We start from the raw sequence: 22,784 nt of genomic DNA, 5'->3' as shown, positions 1-22,784 counted from the left end.
GGATGTCACGTGTACGGCCGTACACGTCATGACGAGGCTCCGTTTTTGATATTTAATCCAGCCAATCCTAACTTTGAGCAGCCTCTTTTGAAGCAGCAGATCGGCTGCGACCGCGTCAGGCGCGCTTCCTCTCCCAGCTTCCAGTTCAAACAGCTCTGGTAAGGATATTTGGTCACACTACATGCACTATATGCTTATTTCTATCTCTCCCCATATACCTACCAGGGAGTCGTTTGTTCAGCATTATTTTTGCACGGGTTCTGCGCATGGCGGTGTGTGCATGTGCATCCCCAGATTTTTTGTCTTGGGCTGCATATGCACGCAGCTATCACGCGCACATCTTCACAGTTTGTTTATGTATACAATATTTATTGCATGAATCTATTTATTCACAGGCACTAGTCACCTTACGAGTTGTATGTTATCAATTTTGGATTGTTGTTTGTATGCGCTGAATTATTTGTGTACAGATGGATAGCTGTAGTTAAGGCATCTTTTTGCACTAGCCACTTTGTAATTGTTATTTTTGGTTTCTCACTTTGAGTATCCTTCTGTGTATGCTTGTGCATTTTATTATCAGCATTATACTATGTATATATATATATGTGGCAGTACCCAAGTACCCATACACTTTTCTATGAGCTAGAATACCATTTACTTTTGGTTTGAATTGGGAGTTTTAACTAGTTTTTAATGTTTTATCTCATTGGTTTGTTTAAATAAAGTTGATTTTATATCTTTTTGCACCATAAAAACGTGTGGAGCCATTATTGTCAGATACGTACCTTTTGTGACCTAGATTGGCACTTTTCTTAAGAGATGGGTGTTATTGATTAGCCAAACGGGCACCGAATTTGATGTCAATTTTTGGGCCGATTGGCCCTTATCGCTCATTTGTTTTTGTATTAAAAATGGCTAGAGGCGCCCGTGTGTGTGTGTCTGTGTGTGTTGGGGGGGGGGGGGGGGGGGAGACAGAAGACACATGGGTGACCACAAAAGGAATTTGTACTTATTTGTACTGCTTTTCTTGTAACACCATCAGTGGAGTAACATACAGGTCTTAGGAAGACGTACTTGATATTTTTATTAGGCAAGTCCTATAACAAGCATATGGCTTCTGAACTGTACTTATCCAGGAAATGAAAGCCACTGGCTGTCAATCAATTGGCTAGCAGCAGGTTATGTACCTGGCGGCTAGAGGCTTTGTTTTTCTAGACTTCTTGCTCTCCCCTGGTTCAGCAGAGGCTTACATGTCAGGACAATATTCTACTCAATGCCAGTACAGCAGTGCTGTCCAACTAGAGTCCTCAAAGTCCAAGGTCCTCACACATTTTTGGCACAGCTCAAATTAATTGATGGGACTGAATCAGGAAAGGTGTGGTTCATCAGGTAGTAGACATTTCTCCACTGATCCTAACACACTGGCATGGATGTGGCCCTTGAAGGCTGGAGTTGGATATCCTTGTAGTACAAGTCCATAATACAAGTCCACATAGCTTCCTGCTACTGGTCTCAGTTGTCTTGCCGAGGTGTGGAGAACTTTCTTGCCCCATATGGTTTAAACCTCCCAGGGTGAGTGTCCATGTGTCTCTCAAGGGCCTGCCTTTCTGAAAATCGCTCATTGCACGCGATGCATGGAAAGGGTTTGATGCAGATCTGATCCTCAAGGTGGTAGACTAGTTTGCACTTCTGGGAGAAAGGTTTCTTACAGAGGGGGCAGGAAAAAGGTTTCTCTCCCGTGTGGATGAAGTTATGTCTCTCCAAGTGAGCCTTCTTGGTGAAGCACTTTCCACACTGGGGGCAGGGGAATGGCTTTTCTCCTCGGTGAAGCTTCTGGTGGTTGACGAGAAGGTACCTGTGCGCAAAAGATCGCCCGCACTCCGGGCAGGAGAAAGGCTTGTTTACAGGGCAGGGAGTGTCTTGCTTCAGAACCTCCCCCTGTTTCGTGAGCTGGTTTCTACCCACAAAATGTGTGGAATTTGCTGCTTTGACCAAACTGTGAGGTCCAGGATAGATATTTGGGTTGAATGATATTTCACTTGGGTACTGCCACATTATCTCTGAATTTCCTGTATTATAACCTTCGGATAACATAAATCCTCCTTCCAAGGCTTCTTCTTGAACATTATATCTACCTGATGGGAAAATAAAATTGCATATCATCATTTATTGAAAAATACAGCAATAATGCCAGTGCTGTTTGTAAAGGTGGCCATTCACAATGCATTATTTGTGATGGCTCAGACCAGCGTTTCTCAACATTATCTTGTGGTATCTACTCCCTAATCAGTGTTCTCCTCAGAATTTATTTCCAGCCAGGTGGCATGAACAAGAAATCGGGTGGAGCACGACGGGGCAATGCAGGGCCATTGCTTCTCTGCACAACTATGCTTAAAGCACAGAAGGAAGATGAGGAGGCAAGCCGATGACAGCCGGGTGCTCGCCAAAATTAACTGGGTGGAGCACCCAGCTAAAAGAGCCTGGTGAGAACACTGCTAATGAAAGCCCGTCTTACCCGTCTAAGGATTCATTGGTACAAGTATGATTTCTCAAGTGCCCTAAAGTACATTGATTCAAGCATTCACATAAAACACTAAATGTAAAATTCCAGGCAAAACTAAAGTATTTTTAAGGACAGTATATACAGTACCCCTATGTATGTGTGTGACTGAACTTTTCTGAAGGAGACCACAAAAGGCACTAACTCTCTTTTTGACCTTAGCACTAAAAACACACCTCTTGGCGGTATTGACAGTTATACATGTCAGTACAAAACATGCAGTGGCGAGCATACACATCAATACTCTCCTGCACTGTATACTAGACCCTTGCTTGACACATTTTGGCAAGTTACAGGAAATAAAAGGTTATGGAAAATAATTAGATCCTTTTTGCACAGAAATCCTGGGGAAATTGAATGCCAGGGAGGTTAAGCTGGCCTACCTGCCTCTACCGCACCTTAACTCTTTCAGCCAAGCACCTATTCCGCAGCCCTACCTAGTGTGCCCCCCCCCCTTTAGATTGTAAGCCTTTGGCAGGATCTTCTCCTCCTCCTCATGCATCCTTCTTGATCTTGCGACCCCACCAATGACACACTTCCCATGGACTAACTCGGATTTCTGAATCTCTGTAAAATCGCATGATCATGTATCTTATACCTTGTTTGCATGTTGCACACACTTAGAAGCCACTGATTTGACTGGGATTATCCAACTCCAGAAAAGACCCCACCCCCCACTAGTGATAAACAGTGGTTGATTTAAAATTGTGCCAAATTATTAACTGGAAATTCATTGGAAAAGGTAATATCTATTACCAGTCATACTGTAATCATTGAGAAACTGAAAGGTCAATATAAATATGATCATCAAACTAAAAATGGGGTCAGTAGTGCTTCATATGGATCGTACCACAGACTGATGATAAAACACACGAGGCAGATACATACATTTTTACTTTTAGGCCCCTCTTACACTTATCTCATTGTGTCACTTCCACCTACCGCGTCTCATCGCAATAGCCGTTAAAGTCAATGGAACATTACACTTCCTGTGACTGAAGTTCTCCAGCTGACACAAAAGCTGCAGTGCGTTAATGCGCACGGCACCGGTAGCATTGAACTTCAATGGTAACATGCAAATTTTGAATTTTTGGTGCATTGCGGTAAGGTGCGCAGATGCAGATTTTCAGATGACGTATTCCGAAGAATGATAATCCTGTCCAGCAGTATACACGTGACTGAAGGGTGCAACTTTCCGAAGGCAGGTTGCCTTCAATTTCCCTGTCAACATAGTCTGCCGCATACACAAATGCAGTGTTCTCCCCAGGTTCTTTTAGCTGGGTGCTCCACCCGGCTAATTTTGCTGAGCACCCGGCTGTCATCGGCTTGCCTCTTCATCCTCCTTCTGTGCTGTAAACAGAGTTGTGCAGAGAAGCAATGGCCTGCATTGCCCCGTCGTGCCCCACCAGGGAGTACATTTGAAATCGGCGCTGGGAGACTTGGGCGCAGGATACAGCGGTATATGGCTGATCCTGTTTCTGCACAAGTCCGGGCCGTTTTAATTACTATTCCCCCTCCAGGCCGCCATGGATAGTGGGGAATGAAATAATTCGGCTTCCAGCGATTGCTGGAGGCCGAATTATTGTGTTTTTTAAGCAACCTCGGCTCCGACGTTACTCACTGAGCGCTGCAATAGGAATGATTCCTATTGTAGTCTATGGAGGTGCCGGCTGCGCCCAAATCTAGCAGCGCTGAAAAGCACTGCTCCGCCACCAGGCTTCCTTTTCCATGCCATCTGGCCGGAAAAAAATTCTGCGGAGAACACTGAAATGGTAGCCATTTTTCCGCTTGCAAATCGCATTTCACCAAGTGTAAAAGGACCCTTAGAGATATGTTCAATGAGCTCATACACACCTAATACCAATCCCAACAATACAGTTCCATTAAAAATTACATATGCGGAGACTGCCTTAACCACCCTGGCGTTCTGATTAAATCGCCAGGGTGGCTGCGGGAGGGTTTTTTTTAAATAAAAAAAAAAAACTATTTCATGCAGCCAACTGAAAGTTGGCTGCATGAAAGCCCACTAGAGGGCGCTCCGGAGGCGATCTTCCGATCGCCTCCAGCGCCCAGAATAAACAAGGAAGGCCGCAATGAGCGGCCTTCCTTGTTTTGCTTATATCGTCGCCATAGCGACGAGCGGAGTGACGTCATCGACGTCAGCCGACGTCCTGACGTCAGCCGCCTCCGATCCAGCCCTTAGCGCTGGCCGGAACTTTTTGTTCCGGCTACGCTGGGCTCAGGCGGCTGGGGGGACCCTCTTTCGCCGCTGCTCGCGGCGAATCGCCGCAGAGCGGCGGCGATCAGGCAGCACACGCGGCTGGCAAAGTGCCGGCTGCGTGTGCTGCTTTTTATTTGATGAAAATCGGCCCAGCAGGGCCTGAGCGGCGACCTCCGGCGGTGTTGGACGAGCTCAGCTCGTCCAGACCGCTCAGGTGGTTAAAGGACACCCGAGGTGAAAATAAACTAATGAAATAAACAATCTATCCTCCTTCTCCTAAAAATGCCTTTTTTTTATTTTATTTTTTTATTTTTTCTTTCGAACTCAGCTCTGTATCTATGGTACCAGACTCAGCAAATAGGCTTCATCGCAAACCCCTTTATGTCTGGTATATCAGTTTGCATCAATTAGAGGTCTTTTGGGGTAAGCATTTGGGAAAATGTGTTCAGATAGACCAAATGGAGGCAATTTTTGGCATTGTTGACTCTGAAAGTAATGTGCTTGTAAAAGAATTGAGAGAAATTGGTTCATTGGTTGCCGGTAATAGCATAGCTCAGAAATGGAAAAGTAAAGACCCCATTAAAATATCGGAGTGGCTAGCGGGTATGTTTGATTTTTGGGAGGAGGCGGCCGCTGCAGATGGAGAAATATATAATGTAAAAATGCTTGATAACAAACTGGCTGGGGAAACTTAAAAAGGGGTGGATGGAACTAGTGGTAGGGGCAGATTGTTAGAAATATAAGAGATGATAAATGTTGAAAGGGCTGTAGGAATCCATGGTGGGCAGAAGGGAGGCATACGTATGTGTTACGATCAGTATGCTGGAGGTTGTTGGGGCCCTGTCTGCATGGTGCGATTCTTCTGGCTTTTCGGTGGCGGCTCTGTTTTGCGGCCCGGCCGGGTCCGGTGTGTCCGGTCGGGGTTCGGCTGGGGTCGGCTCGATTCGCCATTGTTTGTGGTGGCGGGTCGGGTTGGGCCGGGTCGGGTCCTGGTCGGGCGTATCGGGGCTGGTTGGGTCATGGGTGGAGTCGGGTCGCACCGGGGGGCGTGCCGTGTAGATTGGGCTTTAGATGGGATTAGTACCCATACAGAATATAGGTAATATTGGCTGACGAGGAGTTTGGAGAATGGTGTGAATGTTTGGTTGTTAGAGGGGAATGACTAGGTCAGTATGTCTGTATGTGGGTATATGAGCCTGTATTTATGGGTGCATGAAGGTATAGATGGGTCTGTACGTGCAGTAGGATGTTTGGGGGGGTGTATGTATTGGTTTGAATATGTGGGTTGGGTTGTATAAGAATATCTGTGTTCGGCTTGTATATATTTTGTTGCTTCAATATGCATTTACTTTGTACGGATAAAATAAAAGAAAGTATATAAAGAGTGTCGAACTATGATGCAAACTAAAAATGACTTTTAAAGATATTTCACAGTTTTATTTTATATTTAAATCTACTTTTTAAGTTTTATTGTTTTTGCTCAATGACACATTCATTGAAGTATGCCAGAGCTAAAATGTAAAAATTATCAACTCTTTTTATCTCTTTCCGGCTCTCAGAAGCCATTTTATGCTAGGAAAGGGTTTTATAGTTGGAATTTCTAATCAGTGAGGGTCACACTGTAGTCTGACCCAGTCCTGACCCAGACAGCACCTGCCACTTACATACTTGTTCTTTAACTCTTTCCTGCCAAAAAAAAGGATCACAGCATAGTTATTTGTGTGCTTGGCACTGTACATACACATGTCTATCTCATCATGTCACATGTCACCTCGGGTAACCTTTAAACTTGAATCAATGTGATCAAGCTACACACGCTGCCTGTCGTCCTTATTTGTTTTTTAGTTCTGTAGCCTTTGTAATGAGTTTTAATAGACAGAAGACAAATTTCTGCAGATCACCTGCCGTTGGAGAGAGAGGGAATAAAGCTGCACAACAATGTGGCAGATGTAGCATAGCTGGTGTACACAGTATATAAGCTGCCGAGGAGGTGAAGGGTTTGTAAACTTGAGAATCAGCAATAAGGTATAATTAGATCAGGCAGTAATGTGTGACTCATTTTATATGTTATCCTGTAGCAATTGCAGCCCAGGATTGCAAGATCAGTGATGTAGCAATAGGGAATGCACAGGGTGCGACCACTCCAGGGCCCTGGACCAGAGGGGCCCACTAGGGGATCTACTTTATCCATTTTATTAGCTGTGCATTGGTGCTACGTTGGTAATGAACACCTTCATATGTGCATTGAATAGTAGTGATCCTTAAAGAAAACCTGTAACTAAAAAAAGTTCCCCTGGGGGGTACTTACCTTGGGTGGGGGAAGCCTCCGGATCCGATCAATGCTTTCCCAGTCCTCCTGTGTCCCACGGCGGTCTCGCTCTGGCCCCCCGAACAGCGGTGCATGTAAATATTTACCTTCCCGGCTCCAGCGCAGGCGCAGTATCGGCTCTCCGCTCAGAGACAGGCGGAAATAGCTGATCGCTGTCGGGCCGCTCTACTGCGCAGGCGCAAGTCTACTGTGCCTGCGTAGTAGAGCAAACCCGAGGGAGATTGGTTACTTCCACCTATCTCCATGCTGAGAGTTGCAACAGCGTCCCCCGCTGGAGCCAGGGAAGGTAAATAAATCAGCACTTATCAGGCTTGTCGGGGGAGGATTCCGGGACGCTTCGGGGGAGCCAGTGCTGGATTGCTTGCAGCTACAGGGATGGGGGAGCCTCATTGGGACCCTGAGGCTTCCCCCTCCCGAGGTGAGTACCCCCAGGGGATTTTTTTTTGTTACAGAGTCTCTTTGACAAACTTTTTTTTTTAACTTTGATTACATCTCTCTACACCACTTTCCTTTGTAAAGCAGCTTCCTTTTGTAAGCTTGATAAGTTTTGAGGCTCCATAAAAATAGAGTGCTTGGGGCCCTATGTAAAATTCACACTTGGGCCCCAAGCTCCTTAGTTACGCCACTGTGCAAGATAAGTTATATTATCCAATATTTACAGCCAAGTAGGATTTTAGTAAATGGGCTCAGTCCAATGCTCGATGATGTCTGTAATTAGTGGCTTGTTAAATCTGGATTGTCTAATACGTAAAGGACAACTGAAGCGAGAGGGTTATGGAGGCTGCCATATTTATTTCCTTTTAAGCAATACCAGTTCCCTGGCTATCCTGCTGATCCCAATACTTTTAGCCATAGACCCTGAACAAGCATGCAACAGATCAGGTGTTTCTGACATTATCGTCGGATCTCACGAGATTATCTGCATGCTTGTTTCTGGTGTGATTCAGACACTGCTGCAGCCAAATAGACCATCAAGACAGCCAGGCAACTTGTATTGTTTAGAAGGAAATAAATATGGCAGCCTCCATATTCTTCTCCCTTCAGTTTTCCTTTAATATTCCCACACATCTGGCTTATTACTGACCTGTGCTGTGATCGATAGGATTCCCCTCCACCTTACACTGCTGGTAACTTCTCATCAGGGCTTCTTCCTCCACATCCACAACTTCAATATTAATCCAGTCTTCAAGCTACACAAACAGGATCCAAACAACGGATGTATTACTTTTATCACAGAAGAAAAATACAAACATACAGTCACTTCTCTACAGACCATACCACAGGGAATGGACTTAGGCCTGGTTCACATTAGCATTAAAAAGTGGACCGGAAGCGTAACTGATACTGTACAAACGGAACGCATCCAATGTTAACTAATGGAACCGTTCACATCCGTCCACTCGAACAGATTCGTTCCGTACATTTCGCTGGACGGAACGCTGGTTTCCTGCTGCACCGGAACGCTGAGCCCAGCAGACCGGAAGCGGAAGCTAAAGCATTAAATTGGGAGCAATGAGAGAATGGGATGTTTCTTCACACTAGTGAAGAAATGGACTGTTCTGGGGCCAAAATCCACTGGGGGTGGGGGTCTGGGGGGGGGGGGGGATGCTCCACTGGGGGTGGGGATGTGGGGACTGGGAACACTAGACTCCTGAGCAGGCGGGTGAGGGAGGAAGGGTTTCTTACCTAGGCTTCCGTCTCTTCCACTTCACGTCATGTGACTACCATGCTTCCTGGTAGGAAGAGAAGGAAGCCTAGGTAAGAAACCCTCCCTCTCCCTCCCTCACCTGCCCACTCAGCAGACCGGAGTGGCAACGAATCCAATCGACCGGTGATCAGATGAGTTTTCATGGATCCGTTTGTCAGTGTACACCAAGCAAAGCGGAGACCGGATCCGCTTTACTGGATACATTTGGTTTTAAAATACAGTGTGAACCTGGCCTTAGTATTTGGTGAGACCCTTGCCTCCACTTACCTGATAATGCTGGGGGATATTGTGATCTTCCTGTGGCCAATGCTGGGAATAAAGAGGACCTGTACATTTTTCCGCTGGGTTTCTGTTACTGGATCCATCTGCAGGAAACACAAACACACACACTGATTGAATACATTAGGGTGATTCATTAAAACTCATCAACTATCTCACCTTATTTATTTTTCATCTCAACTGAATCATGAGAGAAGGAGCCTCATGCATGAACTGCCAGTGATATTGCTGTGCACACTAACGCCAGCAGCATACTATGCGCAATCCATGGTACATGGGTAACGTAAGCATTGCTATGGTAACACGAACCTCTTAACGACCAGCCAACGCCGATAGGCGGCGGCTAGTAGTTTGTGGGTTTCCATGGAAACGTTCCATGTCAGTTCACGGAGGGTGTCTCTGTGAACAGCCTGCAAGCCTCCGATCGCTGCTCGCAGGCTAAATGTAAACACGCGGGGAAGAAATCCCCAGTGTTTACATCATATGGAGCTGCTGCGCAACAGCGCAGTAAAGGAGATCGGCGATCCCCGGCCTCTGATTGGCCAGGGATCACTGGCATCTGATAGGCTGAAGCCTATCAGAGGCGGCACAGGACGGATCGCCGTCCTGTGACGCCCATATGAAGGAGGGGAAGGAGAGGGAGGCTGGGAATCGCTGCGGAGGGGGGCTTTGAGGAGCCCCCCCCCCCCTGCTCGGCCACACAGAGCGGCGGCGATCAGACCCCCCCAGCAGGCCATCACCTTAGTGGGGAAAAAAAGGGGGGGGGGGGGAGTCTGATCGCCCTGTCTTTTACCCGATCTGTGCTGCGGGCTGGAGAGCCCACGTAGCACAGATCTAGCAAAACACCCCTGGTCCTTAAGTGGTTAAGCGCATTACAATATAGCAACAACTGCATTTCCCCTTTACTGTGGGTCGCTCTAATTAGGTAACGCAATGTACTCTGCTGGCGTTAATTCTGGTAATATGTCCTGGAGCTGACTGTGTACAGCAATATTACCAGCAGATCATACATCAAGCCCAGGGAGGGATAAATTACTAGGGCAAATAAATCACAAGCTAAGAAAGAGAAGGAGAGATAAATCATGGCATAAAGAAGGAGGGATAATTAAAATCTTTGGTCCTTAAAGTGTACCAGAGACCACCTAAAAGAAAAAAAATGTATACATACCTGGGGCTTTCTCCAGCCCCCTTCAGGCTGATCGCTCCCACGCCGTCATACCACGCTGCTGCCTGGATCTTCCATTTGGCGGCCCAATAATTCCACCAGTCGGTGCAGGAATGGGCAGTACACCTGGCTGCTGGAATTACCAGGCTGCCTAACGGAGCATCCAGGCAGCCTAGGAAGACTGCAAAAGACCGATCAGCCTAAAGAGGGCTCAAGGAAACCCCAGGTAAGTATTGTTTTCTTTAAGTTGGTCCCAGGTACACTTTAAGGACCAGAGATTTTTTTTGGTCAGAAAACGGGGTTCACTGACATCATGCTGCGTGGATGCATCTTTTTTCGCCATTCACACTGCTCTCCCGTCACTGAAGCCTACTCACTCTGCTGTCAGTATGACAGCAGAGCTCCATGAGGCGGTCAGATGTCGATTTCATTGGCTCCTGACCCTGTGATCCCTGTGAGCCAATCACAGCCAAACATAGTGATCACAGGGTTAGAAGCCAATGAAATCATCTCCTGACCGGCTCATGCAGCTCTGCTGTCATACCAACAGCCAGTGGGCTGCAATGGTGGTAGAGCGGCACGACTGGCGGTAGCGGCGTAAGCATGCGGCATGGTGATTGAAATCTACGCCGTGGAAGGGATAACAGGCCGTAATTTCAATTATCTAGGTCTGGAAGAGGTTCATGAGATACGTTTTGTGAATTAACCCCATGCTTACCTATGCTGATCTCTGTGAGAATTTTGTCCTCCTGTCGTTGCCGATAACTTACAAAGGAGACATCCTCTTCTTCTTCCGCATCTTCTACTTTAATAGTGATCCGGTTATCAAACTAAATGCAAAGATTACTAAAGTTATAGTCTCTTTCTCAGAAACATAAGCTGAGTACATAAGAGTCTGAACATCTTTCCTACAGACCCTGCACAATGGAGTCACGTTGGTCTTCGGTGATAAACTTTACTTGCCTGATAATGGTTGGGGATGGTGTAACCTTCCTGTGTACAATTCTGGAAATAAAGTGGACCTGTATTACTCCCTGGTAGGTTTCTGTTACTGGATCCCACTGTAGTAAAAAAACAAAACAAAAACAAAACACACACTGCATGAAAACATAAGGCATTATTTCCTAAGCTGTGATTACTTCAGTTTAGTGCAGCTACAACCACAAAGTCACCTGCTCGGCCTGAAATTTTCAGTCAAGTGCAAAAAAGAATAAAACCATTAACCCGTCATATGGGCTGGGCGACAACCAAATGTCTAGTCATTCCCACCTGAGCTAATATCGATCTGCATGGTTTACAACACTGGGAGAGTACTTTGTGAGTGGAGTAGAACATTTGCCCCCTTGAAAAACATTTTTGACCCAATGTTCAGAGACAAGGGGCTTTGAAGTTAGTTATGGAGAGGGTAACCCTAGAGCCTCATATGTCCCCCTTCGCATACATGGCACTTTGGCGCACAGGGCATTTTGAGGGGGGGCTTATACTTTTGTTTTTCGGATTAAAATGCTTACTAATATTTACATTTAAAGTGAACCTCCAGACAAAAAATCTACTCAGCAGCACTGAAAAGGCTTGGTGTTTCTTTAACAGTTTCACAGCATCAGAACTTTGTTTTTCTTACCAAAGGCTCATTTTTAGCTGCACGGTAGTTAAGCTCCGCCCCATCAAAGAAAACTGCCTGGGCATTTTTCCCTTGATGCTGTGCAAAGCATGATGGGATTTCTGATGTTTTTGTTCTCGTTGCCTAGCAACTGGGAGGGGTGATGAGGACACAGGACAGTTGGAACTGTGTCTCATGCTCTCTGTCATCTCCTTTCAACCAAAAAGATGGCTGCCCTCATGAAATCAAACATTTGCCTGTTCTTTTAGGCTACTTGCACACCAAGACGTTGCGTTAGGTGCTACGTTGAGGTCGCATAACGTGCACCTGACGCAAGGCCTGGTGCTCTTCGATGTGGACGTCAGAGTGAGCTGCGTTGTGCAGATCACTCTGGCGTCCGTGATGCCGTCATACTCTTGGACGCATGCGGCATCACGTGGTCCCGCCGGCCAATCACCGCACAGAGCGGCCGCACCAGGAAGTAAACACTGCACGTCGCAACGTGCAGTGAATATTAATTAGCCATGTGCCTGGCCGCTCTCCGCTCCTCCCCAACATGACTGATCATGTGCAAACAGTCTAGACAAATAGACAAGACAAATAACATTTATATTGCGCTTTTCTCCTTGCGGACTCAAAGCGCCAGAGCAGAGCAGCAGCCACTAGGGCGCGCTCTATTGGCAGTAGCAGTGTAAGGGAGACTTGCCAAAGGTCTCCTACTGAATGCTGGCTTACTGAACAGGCAGAGCCGAGATTCGAACCCAGGTCTCCTGTGTCAGAGGCAGAACCCTTAACCATTACTCCATCAGCCAACTGCTCTAACGCGGCTTAAGCCGCTGTAACGCTACAGTATGCTGCACTTTCGGAAGAACGTGCAGCGTTACATGTAACGCAACGTGGGCAGTGTGAACAGCCCACTTGTGTTACATTGCTGTGCGTTGGGGGAGCGTTACAGGCTGCACTAACGTGCGCCTGTAACGTCTTATTGTGTAAGCAGCCTTAAACAGGGTGGGTAAGAGATTATATTACCTATCTATTTGAATTAACATAACGAATGTAACTTAATGACAGCATGTTTGTTTAGAGGCGGACGTTCCTCTTTAATATTACATTAATCGCTTCCGGACCTGGTTAATTTAAATCTATACCCCATTTGTGGCTACTTATCCCTGCCAGGACGTAGATTTCAATTACCGCGCTGCATGGACCCGGCGATAAAGCCGATCGCGCAACTCTTCCATCGCTGCAGGCCCCTTGCTCTGATGTTTCTATGACGGCAGAGGTCTGTGAGCTGGTCATGGGCTCCTGATTCAGTAATCTCTGTGAGCCAATCTCAAAGGTGTGCAATCTTCTCCTCATGCATGGTTGTTACACACTGCTTTTGATTTATAAAACTTCTTAATTTACTCACCTATACTGATCTCTTTAGGAATTTCTTCCTCATCGTGTTTTTTAAAAGCCGTCACAGAGACGTCCTCTTCCCCTTCTGCATCTTCCACTTTAATAGTGATCCGGTTTTCAAACTAAATGCCAGAAATATAACAGAATGAATGTCTTACTGTATTACATAGAAACAAAATTATAGCAGATACTATTACCCCCCTCCCCAAGAAAAATCACAAAGATGTCTGGAAAATGATCTTGTTTCCACCTACCTGATAATGCTGGGGGGCATTGTGATGGACCCGTGCAGAGCCAAGAGGGTCGCTGTGTTGCTCTGATGGGCTTCCATTACTGGATCCATCTGTAGGAAACACACACTGGCTGAATATATATTTTTCTATGGGATTATCAGATGATGGGGAGCTAGTTGGACAAATGGCATTGCTAGACTCGTGCCCCAAAGTTCAGGGCAAAAGTTTGTGCAGGTCAGACATACCATGGATGAGGACAGGGATAGTCAGAGGTGGGTGTGGGGCACAGATATGAACCTGACAGCCTTTTGCGACAGTGGGTGCTTCTTCCAAGGCTGTGTCCATTTGCCTAATTACGTTGTTTGGGAGGACACTCTTGCCTAATTGTTGTTTGGTGCATTTGGTGAGCGCATTGTATATGTCGGGAGGCAACAGGCTAAGTGATTGAACATACTGCACTATTTTAGTGTTTTTTCTGTTTGAGGTACTCTGAAGACAAAGTCCAGGAGAATGCAACACTGGCTGGGCCAAAAGTGTATGGGCTGATCTGTAATCGATTAGCAACACAATCTGGCGAGCGCAATCTTAGCGTGTAATCTACTGAAGGACTGAATTGTATCTATGGGAAGAAAGTACTGTACTCTATAGAGACTTGTTGAGCGCTAAACCATTTGAACTATATACGTACGGTTTTGACACCCAAGCCATAGGTTTGAGCGATCCAAGCAGTCACTGTTATTAGGATTAATATTGAGTGAAGGAGCGCACCTTATTGTCTATTTATAGTTGTTTGGTGCTGCCTAATATTATACCAGTAATGGTAGCTAGGTACAGTTGCCCCCAGTATAGGTTAGCCAGGCACTCTCTTCACTTCCTGTTTCTGCCTCATGCTGCCCAAGGAAGTCGCCTCACTTGGCATCATGGGCGGACCGGGCCTGGCTCAATTATGTTGTTTGGAGGAGATGCAGCCAATATATATTGATTGGAGGGACATGCTGCCAGAATAAAGTGACCTTGTTAGGAGAGGGATATGAAGACTGCCATACATCTTTTAAAACGATGTCAATTGCCTGCTCTCTTGCTGATTCTGTTTCTCTAATACAGTACTTTCTGTACTGACCTAGAATGAAAATCAACATTAGGTGCTATGATTTAAATCTGGCTATATTAGCTGCAGTTACAGGTGTGTGATACAGACACTACTGCAGCCAAAAATAGTGTAAATATGTTGGTGCCAGTGATTTCTCGTTACACCCCCGATAGGTTTATCTACATTATTAAGCCATTCTTTGCTGTGGTGCCACATACGATAATTGCCTCCCTCCCCGTTGATGGCATCAGGTGCCTGAAATCTCCTAAGATCCTGGTACCGGGGATACTGCCCCAAAGGTGCACTGCTTTCAGAAGAACGGAAAGTCTCCTCTTACCCAGTGATGTGAGGGGCGGCTGATTCCCGGTCATGGCATCCTTGTAGAGATCCCTGTGTCCTTCTAAATACTGCCACTCCTCCATGGAAAAATGGACAGTAACATCCTGACACCGTAATGGAACCTGACACACAATGATACAGTCACCATATAGACACGCCTCTTGTGTTACTGAATACTGTCCCATGATTCCCAGCACTGCTCACCTCTCCTGTCAGCAGCTCAATCATCTTGCTAGTGACTTTTAATATCTTCTTTTCTTTGTTTTTCTTAGGTGTCAGAGGGGAAGATAAAGGCACTGTGACAGGACTGTGGTTCATGTTCCATCCTTCTGATGTTTTCACACACTGTTCAGATGATTTCAGTAATGTGTACACCTGTTATGATAACCATCCTATTTACTATCACATTCCCTGAATCCTCCTCACCTCTCCAGTCACAACTGTGTTTTAATTAAAGGGAACCTTACCTGACACAAAAAAAAAATTGTTTAACTTACCTGGGGCTTCCACCGGCCCCCTGCAGACGTCTTGTGCCCTCGCCGGGACAAACCAATCCTCCGATCCTCCGCAGCGAGACAGTTTCGTTTTCACCAACTTATCAGTCAGCGGGAAACTGTGCCTGCAAGTCCTTGGCCATATGTGTCCTCGCTCACGTTGCCGTTGCGGGTATGCGCAGTACGTAAAATCTCGTATTGCGCATGAACAAGACAGCGACTGTAACGTGTGCGAGGATGCACACGGCCAGGGCCGCACAGGCGCAGTGGCACACTGACTGATCAGTCTTCAAAAAGTGGGGGATCGGAGGATTGGTTTGTCCTGGCGAGGGCACAGGATGTCTGCAGAAGCCCCAGGTAAGTTAAACTCTTTTTTTTTTGTGTTGGTTAAGGATCCCTTAAAGTGTATGACGTCCCTTAATACTCCCAGAGTCCTCCTCACCTCACCAGTCAGGTTGGAGTTTTATTGAAAGAAATTTTGAGATAACCATGATGTTACGAGGAACTCCCAGAACCCTCCTCACCTCTCCAGTCAACAGGTATATAATCTCCAGGGTGAGCTGTAGTATCCTCTTCCTCACATGAAACCGTTCTTCATCCAGCCTGCCTGATCTGGCCAAAAGAACTTCATAGACTTTCTTTAACGGGAAGTGTTAAAATTTAAATTACATGTTAAAAGACAAGCATTATAGAGACAATGATGGTGCTACTAACTGTATAAACATGTGCATATTTCCTATATTCATATTTTGGAGAAGGCCTCATTCCAATCTACCTGATAATGGTGAGGGATGGTTTCATCTTCCTGTGTACAATCCCGGGAATAAAGAAGACATGTAAGTCTTTCTGGTGGGTTTTTGTTCCTGGCTCCAACTGCAGAAAACACAGATACTGGATATATTGGTTCCATTTAATTATGGGGGGGGGGGGCAGTCTAGGGGGACCCTCACAACTGCTTTATGCTTTATTAGAAATGAAAGTCTCCTCTTACCCAGTGATGTGAGGGGTGGCTGATTCTCCATTACAATGTCATTGTAGAGGTTTGCCTTGTGTTCTTCTAAATACTCCCACTCCTTCATGGAGAAACAGATAGTGACATCCTGACACCTTACAGGAACCTGACACATACAACGAGGCAGTCACCATTAGGACACACCCCTTGTGTTACTGGATAATGTCCCATAATTCCCAGCATTGCTCACCTCTCCTGTCAGCAGCAAAGTGATCTTGTGGATGACTAGCAGAATTTTCCTCACATTTTTCTCAGATATGAGAGGATGATGTAAAGCCTCTGTGAATGCACTTTGGTTCTCATTCCATCTTTCTAATGTAGAAGGATCCCTGCGGGATATCACACACCCTCCAGATGACTTCAGTAGTATATAATCCTGTACAGTTAAATAAATGGTAATAAATATTACTAGTCTATTATTGTTCACAACCACACTCCAAATGAACTCTTAACCTTTCCAGTCAGGTCTGTGTTTTACATGTGACATTCCCAGAATCCCCCTCATGTAATATTCCCAAATCAACATTTGCACAGCACAAAGTATACCCAGCTAGCTATACTACTGCTACTATAAACCTTCTTAGCAGAACTCTATAGCTTGCTCACCATATACAGTAATCCTCTATCTAGGATCCTCCTAAGGGGACCTTACATACCTAGGGCTTCTTCCAGCCCCCCTGTCTTTTAGGTCTCTCTGTGTCCTCCGGGTCCCCTTCCTGCCACTGTCCCCCTCAGAAAGATCTCCAACTAAATTACTCATCGGCTAATGCGCATGCAAGGTCCCATCCGCACACCTCCTAAATCATGCCGTTAGTAAAAGAGTTGTAACATGCAAGCACAAAAAATTACTGGCGATGGGAGGTGCGCAGATGGGTGTAGCCCACAACTAGACAAGTCAAAGGTCTTTCTGAGGGAGGCAGCGGCACAACAGGGGATCCGGAGGACAACGAAAGACCTGAAAGACTACAGGGGTCTGAAAAAAGCCCCAGGTAAGCCCCATGTTTCATGGAACTTTCACGCTTCCTCAGATCAATACGAGATTGTGTATCTCCATTTCAGAACACCTGAAACAAAGATACACATCTCAGTCACTGTCTCATATTGATCTGAGGAAGCGGGTAGGTTTTGTAAAGTGCGCTGTCTTTTTACTGGTGCCTAACAATAAAAATGCTAATCTCTCATCACAAGGTAAGACTGTTCCTATTACTTACCTCCACTCACTACATATTGTATGACAATTGGGGCACCTCCTCCCATCTTGCATTGTCTCCCCCCTTGTCCCAGGGGTAACCAATTACAATAAGAGTGATGTCATGTGACACTCCCAGAATCCTTCTCACCTCTCCAGTCAGCAGGTAGACATTCTCCAGGGAGAGCTGTAACATCCTTGCAGTTATGTGACTCTGATCTTCATCCATTCTACTTTATTCATCACTTGATAATTTCACAGGTTGAATTTTAAAGTGGAAGTACAGTGGAAAAAATTATATGGCTGAACACAATCATCAACATATGTCAGGTATGTCAGCCTTTTCCATATAGTCTGTAACATATGAGCAGAGAGCTGCTATCGTACATATGCAAGCTGTATGGCTGGAGGTCTTAGTTCAGCTGTATGAAGAAGGTTTTCACTGAAAGCAAAAGGTTCTCAGAGCAGTTTTACTCCTCCTGGTTCTTCTCACAGCATTCTCTCAGCAATGGCAACTGCATAATCTGATATACCAAGCACCATGTGTTGGCACCTTTCTGAATCTATACAGGAAATAAAACGAGCAACACATAAGTAAAAATGTGTAATTAATCACATTAATAATTAGATAAATACAATTTAATAAAAAAAACTAAAAAAAAACAAAAAACATTCAGACTTACATTTTATTCTGGAATAAAGTGTTTTCATTTCATTTGAGCTGTAGCACTTCTACTTGGCTTGTACATATATGAGGATATGCTACATAATTTGATATGAATGTATTTTAATTGTTAAACAAAAGAAAAAACAGGGCACCGAGAGCCCAATAGTGCAATATAGTTTTAACAGAGAAAATCTGTCTAGATAGTTCGTGCAGAAATATACTCACAAAAAAGGGTCACCAGCAGGCAACCACTTGAAAGGCAGGTGGGGAGAATTGGTACCCGACCCCACTCGGGTATAAAAGTCGCTCTCTGTAGACAGGAGAAAAAAGGGGGCGTACCCCTCCACCAAGGGTGGATAAGTAATATGTATCAAACGCAGATAGAACAGAGGCGCCAAAAAGAGTAAAAACACTATTATTTAAAAACAGTAAAAAGAGGGAAGGTAAGGTGGACTTACCTCCCTCTAGCAGTGGAAAACAAAACTCTGAGGTAGAGTAGAATGCATTTATTAAACAGTGTAACTCCTAAAGATGCAACGCGTTTCGCGGGCCACAGCACCGCTTCCTCAGGCTATACAGGAGTTCAAAAAAGCTGTATCCAATCCAAGTATTGAATGAGCACCTCTGACAGAGGTGCTCATTCAATACTTGGATTGGATACAGCTTTTTTGAACTCCTGTATAGCCTGAGGAAGCGGTGCTGTGGCCCGCGAAACGCGTTGCATCTTTAGGAGTTACACTGTTTAATAAATGCATTCTACTCTACCTCAGAGTTTTGTTTTCCACTGCTAGAGGGAGGTAAGTCCACCTTACCTTCCCTCTTTTTACTGTTTTTAAATAATAGTGTTTTTACTCTTTTTGGCGCCTCTGTTCTATCTGCGTTTGATACGTATTTTAATTGTTGCACCTTATGTTCTACTGCACTTTATAAAGGTCTCCTGATGAAGAACCCAGTTTATGGGGTGAAACATGTTGGACTAGGTGGAGGGTGGTGATTGTGTGTTATTTATCACCAACATCACCAGGCCGCCTCAGATTGGTATACCTACAGAGATGCGCTGAGCCCCCCGAGACAACAAATGCATCAATATGACTACCAGCATGAAGTGTGTAAGGACTACCAGTAGGCAAAGTACACACTACTGTACAACAGTCTACATGTCCATTCCTTGCAAATGTGTTGTGAAACCACTGAGAGGGTGGTGCATATTGAATACAGAGGTATTGTCTATCGTGGGATCAGATGGTGAGTGAGTGAACTGAGTTAGCTCACCCAAGGTGACCTAGGCCTAGCAGGTGTTCAGGGGACCTGTCTGCACTCTTCCCATGTACTTAAAGAGACACTGAAGCGAAAAAAAAAAATATGATATAGTGAATTGGTTGTGTACTATGAATAATTACTAGAAGATTAGCAGCAAAGAAAATATTCTCATACTTTTATTTTCAGGTATATAGTGTTTTTTCTAACATTGCATCATTCTATAATATGTGCAGATTACACAACACTCAGCATTCAAAATGAGTCTTTCAGAGCAGTCTGTGAAGTAATGACCTATCCTCTAGCAGAGGAAAAGTAAATAGTCCAGGAACAGTTGAGATAATAAAAGTCAGATAACAGCCCTCTCCACCACTAACTTAGTCGGAGAGCTTAATGGCTTGTTTGCATAGAGATAACAACTGGAGTTTCTCAACTCTTCCTGTACTGGAAACAATTACACTGATGTATCTGATCTTAATGTTCTATTTCTTAGCTGTGCTACACATACAAATCATAATATCATCATTTTTTTTCGCTAGTGTCTCTTTAAGCACAACTTCTTGCACACCACCACAGTACTAGGTAAGCAATCGGATAAGCGGGTCCGCTGGAGCTTCCCTCTGCCATCCAGCTGCCCTGCACTGACTGAGCTGCACTGTTCTATTTTCAAACTTTTATAGTGACCAAAAACAACTTATGATATAATGAAGTGTATGTGTAGTACGGATAATGAATGGAACAATAGTAACAAAGAAAAGAGTCTCATATTTTAATTTTCAGTTATGTAGTTTTAACATTGTATCATTCTCTAATATTTGCAGTTTACAAATTACACTCTGCATTTTAACGATAAAACAGAGCAGAGCTAATGACCCTCTAAACTTTTCTACAGTAACTTTAAACAAACAGTAAGAGACAAGTTGAGATAAGAGCTTCAGAAAACAGCACTGTAGCTGACCAAGCTTGGTCAGAGAGCTCAGCGAAGCTCTTCTGCATAGATAACAACATGTGTTGGAAACAATATGAGACTCATATATGTGCTACTAATGTTCTATTTCTTAGCTGCACTACACATACAAATCATTATATCATAAGTTTATTTTCACATCAGATCCTCTTTAAAGTGGAATTGTCACTATAAAAATCTAATTTTAACAGCAACTGGTCTGAGTGTACTAAGTGATAAAGATGCTAATTCTGCATTCAAAACTAATTCTGCTGTTATGGTTTGGAGTTATGACATACCTTAGGAGCACTGGCCCTTTAATTGCCATTGCCATCGGCTGGCAAAACAGTTGCATGCTGGGGGGTCTTTTTATCTATAATATATTCCGCTTCCCTTTATTCCCCCCTCCTTCTATTGACATAAGACAGTGCACTTCCTAGTATAGACCTCAGTGGGAGTGTCTGAAGACTCTGGGAGGAGGGCAGGTAACGAATACACAATTAGCAAAAGGAGAAAAAAGAGTGAAGGAGCAAATTATGTAAGGATTAGCTTAGAAGATGGAAACTGTCTAGAATAGGATTATCTGTTTTTCCTTTATAAAATTCACAGGAATCATAAGACAGTACAACACATCTGTTATGTAAGTAGAACTAGTATTTATCTATTATATATGTGTTTTTTATTTCTAGGTTAGCATGGGTGTCATTTGTCCTTTAACAGTATCCTCAATCACATAGGTGGTGAAAGCCTGGTGGCCAATAAGCATAGCGCATTAGCTTTCTAGCCAGCAATTCTTTGGTTTATTTATTCCAAAAGTAGACAAATTATATCATAAGTTTATTTTCACTTCAGATTCCCTTTAACAGTACCCTCATTCACAACTGTGGTGAGAGCCTGGATGGCCAAGAAGCGTAACCCCTGATGACGGCGGAAGGCTGTGCTGAGGTCGCAAGAAGTGTATGTAGTACCACAAGGGTGGGAAGCGCTATCTACCTGAGTAAACCTCACCTCAGTTTTTAGATGTATCCCACTATTGTCTGTACTATACTCTGTAGAATAAATATGATGGCACTACAGCAGAGTACCCGTTATCTGGAACTCAGACAAATGGAAGAACTCTCAACTATTTGGCATGGCTAAGAGGATAACGGGGACAGTGTTTTGGGGGGTCTGCAGGGCATTAAATACTTACGGAGCCTCCAGGGCCGTCCACTAACCTTTCTTTAGCTCCTAGCGGCTTTTTGCCGTCCAATGCACAGCTCACACCGGGAGCCGAACACAGAGGATGCCTGAAAGCCGCTAGGACAGGTCTGGGCAAACTTGGCCCTCCAGCTGTTAAAGAACTACAAGTCCCCCAATGCATTGCAGGAGTCTGACAGCCACAGTCATGACTCGTGAAAGCAAATGCATTGCGGGATTTGTAGTTCCTTAACAGCTGGAGAGTCAAATTTGCCCAGGCCTGCGCTAGGAGCTACAGAAAGGTTATAGGACAGTGCTGGAGGCTCAGTAAGTATTCAATGCTGCATGGGAAGGAAGGTGGGGGGAGGGGGGCAGTTTTGAGCTTTTTTAGAGAGGTTGCTCAATCAACCGGTAAGCACATGCCAGATACATGTGCTTCCCTGCTAATGCTGGATACTGGAGACTTTGCTGTATGTAATAGGAATAATTCCTTCCCTAAAACGAATCTATTCCCTATCGCCTTAACTTAACCTCCCCCTGAGATAAACCCTTTCCAAATGACACCCCCTTCCTGGCACTAGTCTACTTTAGGTGACCCACCAGGTTACCTACTACCTGAAGTACTACATGAATACTGTTTTTTATTTATTAAATACTATTTATAGCACCATAGATGATGTGTGAGTGGCAGTGCTATATACATTTTAAAAATTAATAACAAAAATCTGGATAGCACTGTGCTACTGTATGACCCGTCAGGGCCACACCCCCTCCATGCATGAGATCTTCCACAGTCTGCTCCCTCTGCAGAATAGCCATAACCAGATACAGATGTAAAAGGAGAAGATATAAATGCCATTACCTGCTACTAGTAACAAAAATGTCTTCCATGCTGCTTCCTGTCTCACCAGAACTTTGTGACTTGTGGTACCTCATTTCCTTTTCCAGGCTCTGCGTTCCACCTGATTTGGGCTTGTCCGGCCTGCCATCTGGTGGTGGCTGCAAGAACTACATGAGCTCGGAATTTTAGTGACAACGGCAAGTGGAACTAGTCTGGTTTTGTGTAGGCCAGCACTGCCACCCTGTGGTGTTTTTGGGAAACTTTGCTAGAGCAT

The 22,784-nt window shown here is 44.8% G+C and overlaps 1 protein-coding gene across 2 annotated transcripts; it reads right to left on the bottom strand.

Annotated features, from left to right (window-relative positions):
* Positions 1-1,060: 1,060 nt before the first annotated feature.
* On the bottom strand, positions 1,061-22,621 carry LOC137534570 (gastrula zinc finger protein XlCGF53.1-like). 2 transcript variants are annotated; one of them, XM_068256131.1, is made up of 15 exons: positions 22,532-22,621; positions 17,772-18,183; positions 16,622-16,807; positions 16,411-16,537; positions 16,195-16,292; positions 15,944-16,057; positions 15,130-15,300; positions 14,924-15,047; positions 13,518-13,606; positions 13,274-13,385; positions 11,226-11,323; positions 10,981-11,092; positions 9,086-9,183; positions 8,195-8,300; positions 1,061-2,135 (listed from the first exon to the last, which is right to left on the bottom strand). In XM_068256131.1, the coding sequence occupies exons 2-15, from the start codon at positions 17,847-17,849 to the stop codon at positions 1,513-1,515; spliced, it is 2,136 nt and encodes a 711-aa protein (XP_068112232.1). In that variant the 5' UTR covers positions 17,850-18,183; positions 22,532-22,621; the 3' UTR covers positions 1,061-1,512. The 2 variants fall into 2 exon arrangements, with proteins under 2 accessions (XP_068112232.1, XP_068112233.1); XM_068256132.1 differs by having other exon boundaries at positions 16,411-16,492.
* Positions 22,622-22,784: the final 163 nt, after the last annotated feature.

Source organism: Hyperolius riggenbachi, chromosome 10 (assembly GCF_040937935.1).
Source record: "Hyperolius riggenbachi isolate aHypRig1 chromosome 10, aHypRig1.pri, whole genome shotgun sequence".
NCBI lineage: Eukaryota > Metazoa > Chordata > Amphibia > Anura > Hyperoliidae > Hyperolius > Hyperolius riggenbachi.
The sequence above is the reverse complement of the archived record's forward strand: the minus strand, read 5'-3'. Positions and strand labels throughout refer to the sequence as shown.

Excerpts from the sequence above, each read along its gene's own strand:
- LOC137534570 (XM_068256131.1), bottom strand. The coding sequence starts at position 17,849 with ATGGATGAAGATCAGAGTCACATAACTGCAAGGATGTTACAGCTCTCC. Across the intron at positions 16,293-16,410 it reads GCCACCCCTCACATCACTGG|TTGGAGCCAGGAACAAAAAC; the intron begins GTAAGAGGAGAC and ends TGTTTTCTGCAG. Across the intron at positions 9,184-10,980 it reads TCTCACAGAGATCAGCATAG|ATGGATCCAGTAACAGAAAC; the intron begins GTAAGCATGGGG and ends TGTTTCCTGCAG.